The sequence below is a fragment of the Chionomys nivalis genome, chromosome 5 (genome assembly GCF_950005125.1).
Source record: "Chionomys nivalis chromosome 5, mChiNiv1.1, whole genome shotgun sequence".
NCBI lineage: Eukaryota > Metazoa > Chordata > Mammalia > Rodentia > Cricetidae > Chionomys > Chionomys nivalis.
Window position 1 is genome coordinate 32,646,504 of NC_080090.1, and position 16,165 is coordinate 32,662,668.

The 16,165-nt window shown below is 44.1% G+C and overlaps 1 protein-coding gene across 1 annotated transcript in view; it reads left to right on the forward strand.

Moving 5' to 3' along the window:
- Positions 1-16,165, forward strand: part of Vstm4 (V-set and transmembrane domain containing 4) — an 83,199-nt gene that overhangs the window by 42,182 nt on the left and 24,852 nt on the right. The window contains exon 5 of the mRNA XM_057770219.1: positions 3,351-3,384. Coding sequence (XP_057626202.1) covers positions 3,351-3,384 — 34 coding nt within the window. The remainder of the gene's footprint in view (positions 1-3,350; positions 3,385-16,165) is intronic.

The following is a 16,165-nucleotide window of genomic DNA, read 5'->3' on the forward strand; positions in this document are numbered from 1 at the left end:
GCTTCCCCTGTGTGACAGAAGCAGGTGACAGCATCCTCATGGCTGCAGTGTCCCTGAGGGGTTGTTTGGGCACGTCTGCTTCCTGGAGGTGGGAGCTCTTGGGCTCTACATGGTGAAAGGACAGTGTTGTGCACAGTGAGGGCTGCAACCTGCCTTGACTCCTGGGAAATGTAGGCAGGGCTGTGGACTGGGCCTAGACGTCAGGTTGTGCTTTCCCGGGCTCTGGGGCTCCCTCTGGGGACTTGAGAGGGCAGGAAACGCTCTGCTCTCTGCGCACATGACCTTGGGTGCGGTGGAGAGCCTGTCCTAGGGCTGCTCTGCTGTGAGAGGAGCTATCCTGTGAGCAGAGCAAAACTGCCCACAGGCCTAACAGGGTCTCTACAAGGCCTAGGAAACCAAAATGAATGTAAGGGAAGAGTGTGTGTGTGTGTGTGTGTGTGTGCACGTGTATATGTGCATTTGTGGGCATGTGCATGCGAGTGTGTGTGTGTGTGTGTGTGTGTAGTCAGCCACACCCTGGTGGGCCCAACACTACAATGGAACTGATAAAATGGCGTGTGGTTTCTTCAGCCTGTCTTCCCACTTCTAGTGAAGGGGGTGACCGTGAGACCCAGCTGGGGCAGCCACAGCCTGATTTAGGCCTGACACACTTTTGGGGGCGTGAATGCCGGTGGTGGCTTTGAGCAGTGAGTACCTAGCTGAGAAGGAGGAAAACAGTGGTTGGCAGGAAGAGGCTAGTGACTACAGTGTCTCCTCAGGAGGGATGAGAAGCACCGCTTTCCTTCCAGAACCTTCAGAGGTCGCCCCAAACATAACCATGTCTCTTGTGTTTTCATCTCTGAGGGTAAATGCACTAGGTGCCTGGAGGCAGTGATGGATGACTGCTCCTTCAGTCACCCCAATGGGCTTCTTCTCCATCTGGGCTCTTAACCTCTAGAGCTAGTACCATAATTAGGGGGTCCTCTCTCCCTGAGCAGCCTCCCACACACTCCTGAACCCTTGCTGTGTGGGCTCTGTCTTTTCAGAGTCCAGGGTAAGCTAGGATACAGATATGATTGGCATATTGCTGTGACTAGTGACAAGGGACTCTGGGGACATCCACTTCACAAAAGCTTACAATTGCCCATAGTGACCCGTAGTCCTGGGTGGCCCATCTCCATCAGCGGGAGTATCCGCCCAGTGTCCATGCAGCACAGACCTCTTGGTCATCTATCAAACGTATTCCTGAAACATCCCACCAGGCTGGTGGCCCTTCTTAGGCAGTCCCCCACTCTGAAGGAGGTTCCCCAGCTTCTCTCCTGCCTCTTCACTTTTGGTCGCTATCTACCCCATTCCTTTCCCTGCACCTGGATTCCACCTCCCCAAACCGGGAAGCTCCTGGCATTTGCCAGGTCTCAGCCCTGCTCGGCCAGCTGCAGCTGCAGCATGGATGGTGTATCCAAGCCATGGGTTCTGTGGGACTCAGTATATCTGTCTATGGGTGATACCAGATCTCAGTTTCTCTGAGAATGGCATAGAGAAGGTACAGAGGTCACTCTGCCGGTGACCTGGAAGCACTTGCTGTCAGGTTGCTGTCACAGGACGGACTGGGCTGCACTAAGGACTTGCGTGGCCTCACTGTCATGGACACTGGAGGCCTGAGGTTGAAGTGTTGTAGCATCAGGGCTGGTTTCCTCTGGGGCTTCTCTCTCTGGCACCTTCTCATTATGGGTCACCTAGCTTTCTGTCTGCATTTGTGGCCTGGTCCCTTGCTCTAAAGACACCAGTCTTGTTGAATTAGAACTCACCCTAATTTAACTAAACTCTTTAAGATCTTATATCCATTTGCAGGCCTATCACAAAGCGCTGAGGATTAGGTCGTCAACATATGGATTTTGGAGGGAGCACAGCTTGGTCCATAACACCTACTGTGTGACTGTGGATAAGTTTTCAATTCTCTCTGTGCTTTTGATTCTTTCATTGCAATGCACGAACAATGTTTAAAGAGGTTATTGTAAAGTTGGAGACCAGAGCTGTGAGTTTTGAACATGTGTTGCCTGAATAATTGTTTCAAACAAACTCCATGACCTTGGTCTTTCACTTTATGCATTGTCGACTTCTCAATGTTTTCATTACAAACATGACTTGTTTCAAGGGCAGTGCTCTCCAGAACATGGCAGAAAGAGCCATCTTGAGAGGCTACCACTCCATCACGTCCTTTTGTATCCTTCTTTGTTTTTAAATCTTTTTTTTTTAGTTTACTTTTTTAAAACAATCTTTTCTCATTTACATACTTATCTTAGTTCCCACTCCCTCCTCTCCTCCCACTCTCTCCACCTTCCTTCCAACCCCCATCCACTCCTCAGAGAGGGTAAGGCTTCCCATGAGGAGTTAACAAAGTCTGACACATCATTCTGAGTCAGGACCAAGTCCCTCCCACCCTGTGTCTAGGCAAAGCAAGGTATTCCTCCAAAGAGAATGGGTCAGTTCAAGTACTGGGGATAAGTCCTGATCCCATTGCCAGTGGCCCCTGCAGTCTGCCCCAGCCACACAAGTGTCACCCACATACAGAGGTCCTATCTGGTCCTATGCCGGTTCCCCAGCTGTCAGTCCAGAGTCAGTGAGCTCCCACCAGCTCAAGTCAGCTGTTTCAGTGGGTCTATCCGTCATGGTTTTGACCCCTTTGCTCATATTATTTTTTTTCAAGGTAGGGTTTCTCTGTGTAACAGCCCTGACTGTCCTGGAACTTGCTTTGTAGACCAACTTGGCCTCATACTCACAGAGATCCGCCTGCCTCTGCCTCCCTAGTGCTGGGATTAAAGGCGTGCGTGGCCTTTTGTATTCTTGATTTCAGTCACCAGCCCTGTTTATTTCAAGCACCCCATGAAGGAAGTAAAAAGCAACCTATGAAATGAGGATGAAGAAGTCCTCGCACAGAAGCTGCGACTGATAGGAATGCCCTCTTGTCCTTGTCTCCTTTCCCCTTCATCTGCTGTTGCACGGAATTTTATCCCATTTTCATCTGGTTCAAAGGCTGTCTTCATGACTCAGAACTCACAAGTTGTAGGACTTCGCCACTCCAGGACTCTGTAGCATAAAATGCAACGCAACTTGTCCTGGACGAAGATGAATATTATGATGTCTGGAATATGTGGCTTCATACCTGACATACAGTCCAGAAATGAAATAATATCAAGTCATTGGGGGTGCCGTCTGATGTCTCTGTCATGATTTCCCCCAAAGTTGTAGACAAGAAGACCCACGAGTTAACTGGTGCAGCCCTATTACCTGAGCAAGATCTGAGTCCCTGCCTTTCAGGTAATGCCAGACTAACTTGTATTTACCAATTATTATTCTGTTTCCTTTTACAGTGAGACATTATTTGGTGAAATGTCCTCAAAACAGGTAAGAATATTTTCTTTGCTATCTCCCTTTGACCTTTTGTTTTCTTTTTATACTCTCAAGAAATTGGTTAGGTATATATTTTTACTAAAAGATGTTGGTCACAAGAAAGTCAAAGAATGTATGTTCTGCATATGTTTGCATATGTGAATAGTTCACATGACAGTCATAATCTTCACAGGGTCCAGATGGCATGTAGCTCATGCTGGCCTGTATCTTTGAGGAGCATAAAAGGTGTCCGGTAGGGCCATGTGGGAACTTACGACAGGTCTGAGCCACCTCAATACCTCCTCACCACTAACTAATCTCTTTTCCCACAAGCACTGACGTGGCCTGTGTTCTGCTTTAGCTGCTGACAGACCTCATTGGGAATGTAGTAATTTTAAGATAGATTCAAACTCATAGCAATTTTGGGGACTTCAAATTAAAAAAAAAAGTCAATGGGACACAGAGCCTCTTATTGGAATGATATTGAAATCACCCAATGACAGTGAAAATACACCAAAATCATAACTAAAATGAGGAAAGATAATTGATCAGATCAGCAGGGAGGTTGATCAGGCACTGGAATAACCTGATAAGGATTTTAAACCAGATGTCATAAATCTGTTTAATCAACTGAGAAATGAAAATTCTTTTAAAAGCAAATGGTAAGTAAAAGTGCCACCCAACAAAGCGAAGTTATTTTATCAAGTAGAAGTATAGAACGGAGAAAATAGACTAACAAATACAGATCTTATTGAATCGACTCACTAATAGGGTGACAGTGTCAGCAGGTAATTGGGAAAGGGAAAGACAGAGTCGTAGAGTCATATATGTGAGCCACAGACACAAACAGACTAAAAACACGGATGAACAGCTAGTTGTCAGGAATCTGAGCCAGGGGTGATTCCTACCGTCAGGTTACAGAGAGAGAGTGAAATCTAGAGGGGTTCATCATTAGTTATCTGTTAGAAGGAATAATCAGTGAACACTTCCCAAATTTTGCAAAAGATAAAGATTCATAGATTCTAAAATGTTGATTCCAGCTAGGATAAGTGTACTAAAATCTACAGGAAGACATGACACAATTAGACAAGAGGTAAATTGACTGTAAGTACCCTCTCTGACTGAAGACAGACAGAAAGAAAGGATGCTCTTCTCGGAATCTGAAAGAACTACAGCCAGAAATTCTATACTGAGAAACACTCTCTTTCAGTAATGAAGTAAAAAAAAAAAAAAAAAAAAAAAAAGAAATTTTCAAATTCAGGAAAACTTAAATGATTTGTTGATAGCTCACTAGGTACTAACAGTTGCCTACTTGAAAAATCACATCTAAGAGAAATTCTTGAACCCAAAATAAAAGCAACCTTGAATAATTAAGAAGAAACAACTTGAAGAATGTGTATGTTTTTATTAATTCATTGAGAATTTCACATATGTCTACAATATATTTTGATCATAAAAAGACTATAGACAAGTCAAAATAATTCTTTAATATATTCAAGTCACATAAAGAAATAGAATAAACAGAACCATAGGAAAGGAGAAGATAAATAATAAATTACTTCCATCCACCTATCTTTAGAGCATCAACTGGTGCTCTAAATACATCAGTTGAATCACAGAGCCTGGCATAGTCAATAACTATGTCTCCCAAATAAATTCTGTTTATAACAAATTCATTCCATACTCATTTATAGCTAAGGTGAAGCAAATGGATGGAAGAAGAGACACCATGCAGTAAACAGTCTATGTGCAGATATCATACAGCTCATAATGTAAAACACAGAGAAAATCACTTAGGAAGGATTGGGTGGGACATTAGGTGGTAAAATGACCAATCCACCAGGAAAACAAAGGTCCTAAATTGTTTATGCCTTAAGCAACAGAGACCCAGAACTCAAAGAGCTAAAACTGGAGAGCTGAGGAAGACAGGAAAACCCATGGTGATTTTTAGCGACAAGTAGGCTTGGCTTAGGTCCCCTATCTTCAAGGTCACTGAAGGCATAAATGCTGTCAATCAATAAGACTCAGTTGATCCATCTACAGCAATCAGCTTATGGAAGAGCACCTTTTCATATCCCCATGAAGCGATCTCCAAGATATATCCTATGCCGAGACAAACAAAGCTCAACAGCTTGAAAGGCTTGGAATCGTATGGTCTAATCTTTGACGACAGCAAACCGCAGTTGAAAGCAGCAGTGAACTAACAGCAGGGAAATCTCATTGTGAAATTTATTTAAAGTTACACGCAGAGTCTCGACAGCAAGGGACCAGTGAAAACACAGGCACAGCAATCAGGGAAGCATAGCCGGTACAGAGATCAGAGGATACACGGGATCCAGAAGGAAGCTTCCACACTGAGCTCTGATGGGTCCAGGGCAACTCTAAACAGAAGACATGTACTTTCCATCAAGTGGTGTGAATTCCATAGACATGCACGGATGGAAACCTGAGCTGAGACCCCTTTTCTCACAACATCAGCAAGCGTAATTAAAGAGTTGTAGTCCTAAGTAGAAAAGCTAAAACAATAATATTTTCTCAGAGAAAATTCTTGTGTCCTTGGATTAGGTAAAGTGACACTGTGCAAGATTCATAAATGAGAGTGGTAAAAAAAAATTAGTTCCACAGACACAATTATAGAGATGAAAAGACAAATCACCAAATAGCAAGTATCTGCAAATCAGATAGGTGGCAAGGAATGTGTTTCCAGATAGAGAGTTCTTCCAACTAGATAATAAGATGACAAATAGCATAATTAAAATAGGCAAGAGTGATTAGAATAGGTATTTCCCTAAAGAAGATGTACCCGTGGTTCATAAAAATGGGGAAAGATGCCCAATATCTTTAGTCATTAATTAGGGAAATGCAAATTAAACAATAATGTGATTCCAGCATAACACAACCATAATGCCTACAATCCAAGAGACAGATGATGCCAAGTGTTGGCATGCATAAGGAGAAATGGGATCATTGTACACTGCAGAACGGAGCACCCAATAGGGAATGCAGTTTTGTGGTTTCTTAAGGTGTGACCCTTAATAATATGGCCCAGCAACTGTGCCCATAGGGATCTACCCAGTAGCATGAGAGCACATGCCTACTCAAGGACCTGTGTGGGGTTGCTCACATCCACTCTCTTCAGAATAAGCAGAGACTGGAGACAATCCAAACATGTTCATCTGCAGGCGAGAGAGTGAGCAACCTGCAACAGATCAGTCTGTAAAGTTCTGCTTGGCAATGAAGCAGGCTGTGGAAAGAGCCCATTCTCAAAACACCAGAGTGAAAGAAACCAGGTGCAAAATGTACGGTTGTGTGCGGTGCTAATGAAATGCCTGGAAAAGGGAGATTTATGGAGCCAGCAAATAGAGCTATGCTTGCTTATCGCTGAGGCTGAGCGTGGAAACTCATTGCGGGTGTGATTAATGCGGTAGGGACTAAATGTAGAACTTTGCGGGGCTGTGATTGTGATGTCCTAAAAATGGGTTGTGCTGATGACTGCACAACTTGTAGGTCTACAAAAATTGATGATTTTGAGCTACAGATTGTATTGGAAATCAACGAAGTCTCAGTGAAGCTGCCTCTTTTTTAAGACCATCTCCCCTCACTCTCTAAGACTAGGGTGAATCAGGCACGTCATTTGGAGAGAGGGTTATAGCTGGGTCAGTCATGGTTGCCAAGAGGCCAGCCTACCGGCCTCTCTTTATTCCTGGGATACCTGGCTCTGCTTCATGGAGGGCTTTCCGTTTCTTCTGTGTTTGGTCCTCCTCCCTGTTCCTCATTACCTCTCCCCATACAGCAGTCACATTCTAAGCTGGGGACTACTGGGAGGGGGGGGTACAGCAAGAATGTCATCCTTGTTTAGTAGACGTTAGAGTTCAGTATACCTAGCCCTGGAATATACAAGTGTATCAGTCATCTTTCTATTGCTGCCACAAAATACTTGAGAAAACCAGCTCACAATGGGGAAAGGCTTGTGGTCTTTAGAGAACATTTAAGATCCACACTATAACCCAGATATCAGGGTCATAGAGTTCTGCCCAAATGTTGTTTCTGTCTCTGTACCCACACTGGGGACTGCCAGTGATGTAGTGGGGTGCCCAGTCCAAAACTTTCACCATGAAATGCTTCCTGCCGAACCAATTACACCTTTCATGTTTAAGACACACATTTAAGTCTCTGGAATATCATTTTCCTCCTTCAGCCTGAGACCATGGTGGGGTCAAGTCTGACCATAGATCTGCCAGGGACACTCACCCTCCTCACTAGCCTCATGTGACCTCATGTAGTTCTGATTCCCTCCTGCAGTGCCTGACTAGGGAAGAAGTCAATTCTTTCCTTCAGCATGACTTTGACCTGTGTCCTGGGCTACAAGCCCGGGAATTTCAGCCCATTCTTTTCATGACAGAGACCAGGTCTGGTACTCTTTTTGGTTGCTTCTGTGGGAACTGGACCCTGGATCTCAATTTCTATTCATGATCAGTGTCCTTTTTCTGTCCTATGACCACTTCCTTCTAAAGGGAAAAGGGCAGAAATCACAGGACCAAGGCCAGAAGCCAGGAAAGGAAACCTTTAGGCAAGGGAGGGACCCTCAGGAAGAGGCCAAATGCTGGTGTTGAGAACACTGTGGTCACAGAGAAACATCTTGCCAAGTGACCGGGGCAAGATGGAGATTCTAGGGAGTTCCATGGTTTAAAAAAAAAATTCAAAGAAAAAAAGCAAAGCTTATCATGACTATGTCCTGTCCTTAGTCAAAAAGCTGCCATGGTCTGGGAGGAGTGGCCTTGGCCTTTAGGAATGATGGACTCTTCCTCCCCCAGTCAGTGTCCTTAGGAAGCAGATGACCCAGAACAAAGCAAGCATTTCAGGGCTCCCTGGGGTTTTCAACATGCCTTCTTTGGAAGGGTCAGCAATGAGAGCAGTTCAGTTCATATGAAATGGTTCAAAAGTGTCCCTGAAGCCCAGCTTTAAAGCAAAATGCCAGTGATTGCTCAGAGCTGGGATGCCTCTTGTACTGGCAAAATTTTAAAAGGCTGGAGAGAGAGAGAGAGAGAGAGAGAGAGAGAGAGAGAGAGAGTGTTGGGAGTGCAGAAAAGGCAGTTCCCAGCATGGTCATCTCCTGCGTATAAGACTATACAGGCTTGCAGACCCAGGAAGGCAGCAACATGTTCTTCAAGTGTGTGGCGCACACTGCCTCTTGGTCAAACTGGGGTTGGGGTTGCATCTAATTTTTAGGATGTGTTAGAGGCACAATCCAAGGTGATTTCTGAGCTTCTTTTAATGCCTTTTCCAAATTTCTCTGAACCATCAGAGATTTTATTTAAAGATAGATTTATTTGTTTTTTATGTATATAAAATTCTGCCTCCATTATGCCTGCGTGCCAGAAGAGGGCATCAGATCTCATTATAGATAGTGGTGAGCCATCTTATGGTTGCTGGGAATTGAGCCCACAACCTCTGGAAGAGCAGCTAGTGCTCTTAAACTCTAAGCCATCTCTCCAACCCCCATCAGAGATTTTTTAAAAAGCATCCCATGACAATGAAAGCAAGGGACTTCATCCATAGTGACACACCAGGATCCCAGTGAAGGACGAGATGCAGTTTTAGACTCTGAAATCTTATAAGTTAGCACTCAGGAGTTTTAAGATCAAACTAAATATTGGTCTGACGAAGCCTTTGCTGCAGCGTCTGTGAGCTGATGGTGGAAGGGCTGAGAGAGAAGAAGATGATCCAGCGGCCCAGGACCACTTTGCCATAGGGCTAACCATGAACTGGGGTGATGCAACCCACTTGCGAATGGTCATGAGGAAATGCTTTGGGAGCCACTTCATAAAGGAGCAGCTTTTTTTTCTGTTGCTCAGAATATACACACAAAAAGATCATAGAGAGGGCAGCAGCCACAAAAGCGAGTGGCACTGGCTGCCACTTAACACTTACAGAACGCAGCTTTTCCTGTTCTCAACTCAGGCACTGAGAACAGATTCCATACTACACATAGTTAGGACACTGATTCTGTAAGACAGTCATGGGTGACAATTGCTAAGTGATTGTCATGTAACGGACACAGCTAAGATGCTAGGTGTGTATTACTTGTTTAGTAATTATCATGGTATAGGAACATGGAAGGTGGCACTATATACCTATCTTAAAAGGGAAGTTATACAATCACTAGGTAGCCCCTGGCAGGCAATATCAACAGGGCCTTGAGTATTTTGATGGCAGTTGAGGGCCCTGGAGCCTAGTGGCAGACATATAGAAATTCACCCCATTTGTATGAGCTCTTGAAATTTTTTCTATGGTAACTGACATTGTCGGGGAGGGAAGTGCTTGTGGTTACTAACATTTATTATTGTTCTAATGGTGACAGAGAGCTGTCACTGTCACTATAGAAACCAGCAAGTCTTTAAGATCCTACAATACAGATTTCATGGGTATGGTGCATGTAGTATCTGTAGTATCTTGGGTAGGTGGTCAGAGAGCCTGTTAGAAAGGAATAGATAGGTCCTTCTCATACTGCAAGTTGGGCATTTGCCTTGCCAGGACTGAGAAATAAAGGACATGGACATTTCTGGTGGTAGGACAGATCAGTAAGACCTTCCACAATGATGTGGAGTAAGAAGCACTCAGGAGGCTGAGAAGGATGCTGGGAGGACCTAGGCGGTATGGCTCCTTGAACCCCACTTGCTAAGGGCTCTCTGTGTCCAGATCTTTGGTCTCTGGCTGTCTTATTTCAGACTATAATATATCTCCATGTAGCATGTGACATACATCTCTACCCAGTGATGACAACACTGCTCATCCAATGAGCCCCCAGTGGTAGGGTACTACAAGAAGATGGCCTTGAGCCAAGGCGAACACCAGCTGTCTGCAGTGTGGCTCCATGGCTGCAGCTCCTCAACTCTCACTGCCAGCCTGCCTCACAGAGCCTGGTATCAGGATGATCACTTGGTTGCCAGTTCACCCTGGACGGACCCATGCGGTAGATCAAGATTTAGTTAACAAAGAAGTCTGTGGTTGGGTGTAGAAGGCTTCGCTGTAATTATGTTCTCTGGAGGAACTGACTTGGTGTATGGTAGATTTTTTTCCCCTTCCTCTCTGTTGTCCCAAATGCTCCCAGCTCTGAAGCAGACACAGAGTTTCCACATCTGGCCCGCCATGTACACTACTGGGTAGCTGACATCATCCACTACAGACGATTTTTAGGAACATGCTGTCCTCTGCCCACTCCTACGCCAAAACGACTTTGGTCTTGGGCACCAGGCACAGTTCCCAGCCCTCAAGACTCCAGCACTTTGTTGACCCACCCTCTTTTGATGAGAAAAGGAGGTTAAGCAACTATACCCAATTGAGTACAAACATAGAATGTACTAGGATGTTAATGCCACCTTCTGGTACCATCTCTTTAAGAAACTGGCTTAATCCCAGAGCAACTGTTCTAATCTAGCTCAATTGGCAATCTTTCTGTCTTAATTTTCTAGTTCCTTTTTGTTCAGGCTGGTCGCAAGATTCTTGATTCAGGGTTAGTGAGTCAGACCAACCTGGACTGAATCCCACATCCCTTCCTTCGGAAGGGCCCGGGCCTTCATAAGGTCTAGTTTCTTACCGAGAAGGTTAGAGATAACAGGTACCCTTTCTGCAGTGGCTTGCACCGAACAGGCACAAACACAGCAACTACTACTAACTTTGCTTTCTGAAAAGGAAACACAAAGTTTCCTAAGAATTTGTTCAAAGCCCTGCATAACCCAGGTCACATGCTTTGTTGGCATCTTGAGGAGGCAATGCAGACTCGGGGAGTCTGTTTTCCTCCCTTACTACCTGCCTGGTCTGCCCTACATTGTACCTGACTAAATAGCACCATGTGGGAGAGCGTGTGTCAGAGCAGAGCCTGGTACACTATGCTGGGCAGAAAAGTTCCTCATCAGTGTTCAAGTTGGAACTTGCAGTCCTGCCTCAGGGCTGAACCATGGGCACCGGGACGCCCCCTAGTGTCAACACCATATTTCCAATGAGACGCTGTGAAATGTCCACATCATTCGCATGCGCTGGACGGGTGTTTGAGTTATGCAGCCCTTGAGTGCCTGGGGTAGCTCCTTCCGTGTCAACTTCATCAAATTTAGAATCAGCTGGGAGATTATTGACATCTCTGGCTGTGTCCATAATGGAGCTTCTAGAAAGGATTATCTGAGGAAGGAAGAGTAGCTGTGGGTGTGTACGGCACCATCCATGGACTGGGGGACTGGGCTGAATAAAAGGGAGCTGAGGAGAAACTGAGGCAGCCATCTCCCCTCTCTGCTTCCTGCCGCACTTTGGGATGTACTGTTCCGCTCCTTGAGCCAGAACAAGTCTTCCCTCTCTCACATTGCTTCTGACACAGCCAGAGAAGCAACCGATACAATGCCCCATCTTATTTATGCATGCTACTCCATCTGACATCATAATGGCCCCAAGAGATAGCTAGCAAGGGCTGGTCACCCATCCAGCAGATTGAGGAGTCGAGGCCCATGGAAATGAATGACTCAGCCAGAATCACCTCTGCAGGGTCATTGTCATCTTCTACCCCATTTCCATCGTCTGTTCGCTAAATCCGGCTTCTGCTAGTTCTGGAGCAGAGATTCTGTGTTCTTGTGGGACAAAGACTTCAGGAAGTGGCCCCTCTTTCAAGAGACCCATACCACGTGTGCCGCCGCCTGCCTCACCCATGCTGGAGCCAGACAAACAGTCCCATTTAACAACAAGCTCCCCACAAACAGCGCTTCTCTCTGACGGCACTGCCCTCGAACTGAAGTAGGGTCCAGGCCTCTTTTCCCCTCTCCCTTGATTTGACTGCCAGCGGCAGAACTCTTCTGTGTGAGAGCCCGACTGTAGCCCTGTTCCAATTCAAAATGCAGCATAACTTTTCTTGTAAGTTAATCACAAGGTGGGGTCCTGGCTCAGTGGGAGAAAAGAGACTCGGAGGGACAACCGTAGACCACATGTCACCACGATGACTCACTGTATACTTGAAGTCTTGTTGAACTATGAATTAGAACTAAATTTAGTTGGACGCAGCCCTACTGGTTTGGAGGAAAATGGTGATGACAAGACAGATCTTTTTCAGCTTTCTAAAACCCCTGGGCATAGTGGCATATGCTCATAAAAATGATGTTCCAGAAACTTATGCTGTGCATGAAAGAGCTGAAGAATTAAGTAAAAAGGAGAGAAAGTGGAAACATTTAATTCTCTAGTGTGTGAGGTGCCCTGGGGAGATTATCTGAATTCATGGGTACAAAAGAAAGAATATCAAAAGATTTTAGCAGAAAGGGGGGGGGGAATTGCATTTAATAAAAGTCTAGGCTTAAAGGGACATTGGGAAAAACTGCAATCAATGTGTTAGCTTGGTGGAAGAGATCTATGTAAATCAATATGAAAAGTCTAAGGCCTAAAGTAATAAGTATGAGTCACTGTGGAGACAGACACAGGCCATGGCCATCCCATGACAATCCAAGAAACGTAGCAAAAGAGGTCACATGTTCCGCACGAAATTAACGGAAACACTAGGTGGTAAGGACAGTGACACGGTGCAGTTCTCCACTGCCGGGACAGCCATAAACTAACTAACAAATCTGGAAATTGCTTTGAAAACAGGTATGAAATAGCCTGGAAGATGGTCCTCTCTGACATAGTAATTCCAGTTTTCAGGTTTAAACCTCAAAGTGGGAAAACATTCTGCACAAATATATTAGAAAATGAATCAGTGGTTCATACGCTAGAGAGTGGGTTTGTAAACTATAGCTTATCTTCTCATTAGAATAAAAATCTAAAAATTTGAAAAATATAGGTTAAGTAAAAAGAATATATCATATTACAATTTAATGCAACTTTTAAAAACTTATAAAATATAGTGTTAAATATTTTACTCATATAAAGACTTGTTTATAGCAGCTTTATTACTAATTCCTCAAACTGAGAAACAATAGTTTTTTAGGTGACTAGATGAGAAAATTGAGTGACAACCATACACTGGAATATTATAAAGAAATTATATTTTTATTACATATATAATTATATACATCATAAAGAAATGAGCCACCAAACTAGGAAAAAACATGGAGAAAAAAAAGCCTTCAGTACCTATTACCAACGTGAAAAGAGCTCGTCTGAATAGGTTAATACGGTGTGTTCACAGCCTACAATGTCCTGGAACCAGCAAAACTACGGAGCCAGTCAAAGCAAAGATGGACGGTTTCTGGGGCCTGAAGCGTGTGGACAGGCAAAGCACAGAGGACTCTTAGGACTGCAAAGCCCTCTATATAATGTTGCGTACATGTTACCTTATATTCGTCCAAACCCATAGGACACAGTAGAGTGACACTTGACACGACCTGTAGACTGTGGGTGCTCCTGAGGATTCTCTACAGGCTTCCCTGTTGCAGAGCCTGGGAATACTGGGAAAAATCTCTGTCCCTTCTCAATTCTTCTGTGAACCTAACACTGCTCTAAAAATACTCATTTTTTTTTTAAAGGAAAAAGAGCTGTGGAGCTATTTACAAAGGTCGCGTTTTTGGTCATGACGGGCTTATTTCCTTTCCTTTCAATGCCTACAATTACCATTTAATCCACAAACCTGCCTATTTCTGTTTGAAAAGAAAATTAATAAACATGTCAAGCATTTAAAAGGCTGCAGAACCTAGCTCTATGTGTTTATCTGTTTAAACAATCCCTTGTTTGCTCTTGGCAGTCAGAGTTTCGTAAACTCCCATTCCTTTTAGCTGTTTGTGAATTTATACAGTGGGCCCTGCACTCTACAGTTATGACCACTTAGCCTGTTCCCAAAGAAAATAAGTCATCCTTGGGGAATCTCAGTGGAAACACATCCTTAGACTTTTTCCCACACTTCATGAGCAAGTCTCAACTTGTTTCTAAATATTTAGGACCATCATTACAATAGCCTGTAACTATATGTCTACACTTACTTGTATGTGTATAATTGTAAGTGTGTCAGCAGTAATCCTCTATCCTGTCTCCTGTCTGTGTGGTTGCCCCAGCATCCCTATTCTCAATACCCTTGACTATTTATTTCTAAGGTTTCTATACACAGGTAAGTTTATCCTAGCTTATATCTCGTTTCCCCTATTTTTTTTTTTTTATGGAGTGTGGAGTGTTTCATAGTAGATTTTCTCTTAGAGATGTGTCTAACATTTGGAATTTTTCTCTCAACAATGCATCTTACTTCATCACTGTTTTATCCCTGCTTCCAGCCATAGACGACCAGCATAAGAATAACATACTTGTTGGGAGGTGGTGGCCACTTGGGAGGCAGAGGCAGGCAGATCTCTATGAGTTTGAGGCCAGCCTGGTCTACAGAGCAAGTTCCAGGACCAGGGCTACTACACAAAGAAACCCTGTTTCAAAAAAACCAACCAACAAACAAACAAACAAAAACCATAGTCTACTTAACCAATCAGTTGGTGACCACTGGGCTGTTCTGATGATGGCTGAATTTTGCAGTGCTATAATGCTGGAGTCTTATCCGCACATCATTTCACATGTACACAGTGACATTCACGCAAGGAATTTTCAGAAGTGAGACTACCATGTCAAAGAGTCCAAGGTTCTGTCGTTTTGATAGATGTTGCCAAGTTTCTTTCCACCAGGGAAGGTCTGTACTCAGTGAAACTCTGCACACTTGTCAAGAACACTTACTCAGATTTGATTCTTGCCATTCTGGCATGCAGAGAAAGAAAGTTCCTTCTCTTTCTACTTTCTAATGACAAGTTTGTCATGTTTACACATGTGGGGTTCTCCTTTGGGACACAAATTACCCCCTCTACTGACTGTTCATTTTGATGATTGATCATGGTCTTGCCCACTTCAGAGATTTTTCATGGCCTAAAGTGATAGACTTTCTTGGGAACCATATCTACTAAGCTGGCCCTGTGCCTGGGCATGAAGGATTCTACGGGGAACTTCCTTGTAAGTTGCTGGAGCCAATAGAAGTTTTGAAACAAGACTAATGGTCATTCAGAGAAGCCTGTGGACCTCAGTGCATTCGGAAGGCTGACATGACTAGCCTTCATTGTCAACTAGAGGGGATTCAGAATCAACAGGGACACACCTCTGGCACATCAATGGGGGCCTTTTCAGAGAGATTTAACTAAGGTGGAAAGTTCACCTTAAATGTGGTACCACCATCCCTTGGGCTAATTAATGCCTTTGACTGAATAAATAGAGAATATAAGCTGAACATCAGCATTTATCTCTCTCTGCTTCCTGAGTATGTGTCCAGCTGCCTCATACGGATGCTGCAATGACTTCCCTGCCACAGTAAACTGGGCCTCAAACTGTGAGCCAGAATAAACTCTTTCTTCCTTATACTGCGTTCAGTAGCGGCAAGATAAGAGAATTAGGTAAGAGCCGAGAACAGCTTTAGCTCTCCCTGTTCATTGTTTGTTAACAGGTTTCATAGGCTTTAACTTTCTTTAATATGAGGTTTGCCATTCCCATCACACCATTTTATTATGGACAGTACCTAGAAAGAAAGAGATACTTAAGTAGCCATAGAAGCAAACCCTTTGTACTGAAGGTGCAGCTTCATGAGTCCCTTCTTATTGGGCTGAGAGACATTTGGTTTGGAGATTATGGAACCCAAAGACATGGCCAAAGAATGTTGGCTCTAGGGGAGCTAGTTTGAGTACATGTATATTTTTGGTGATGTCGCTAGTAGCCAATCATGGAGTAAGTAGCTGGCTACACTGTGCCCGATTAATGTAGATATAAGCCATCAGTTTATACATCCCTAAGTAATGTGAGCGAGCAAGCTGGC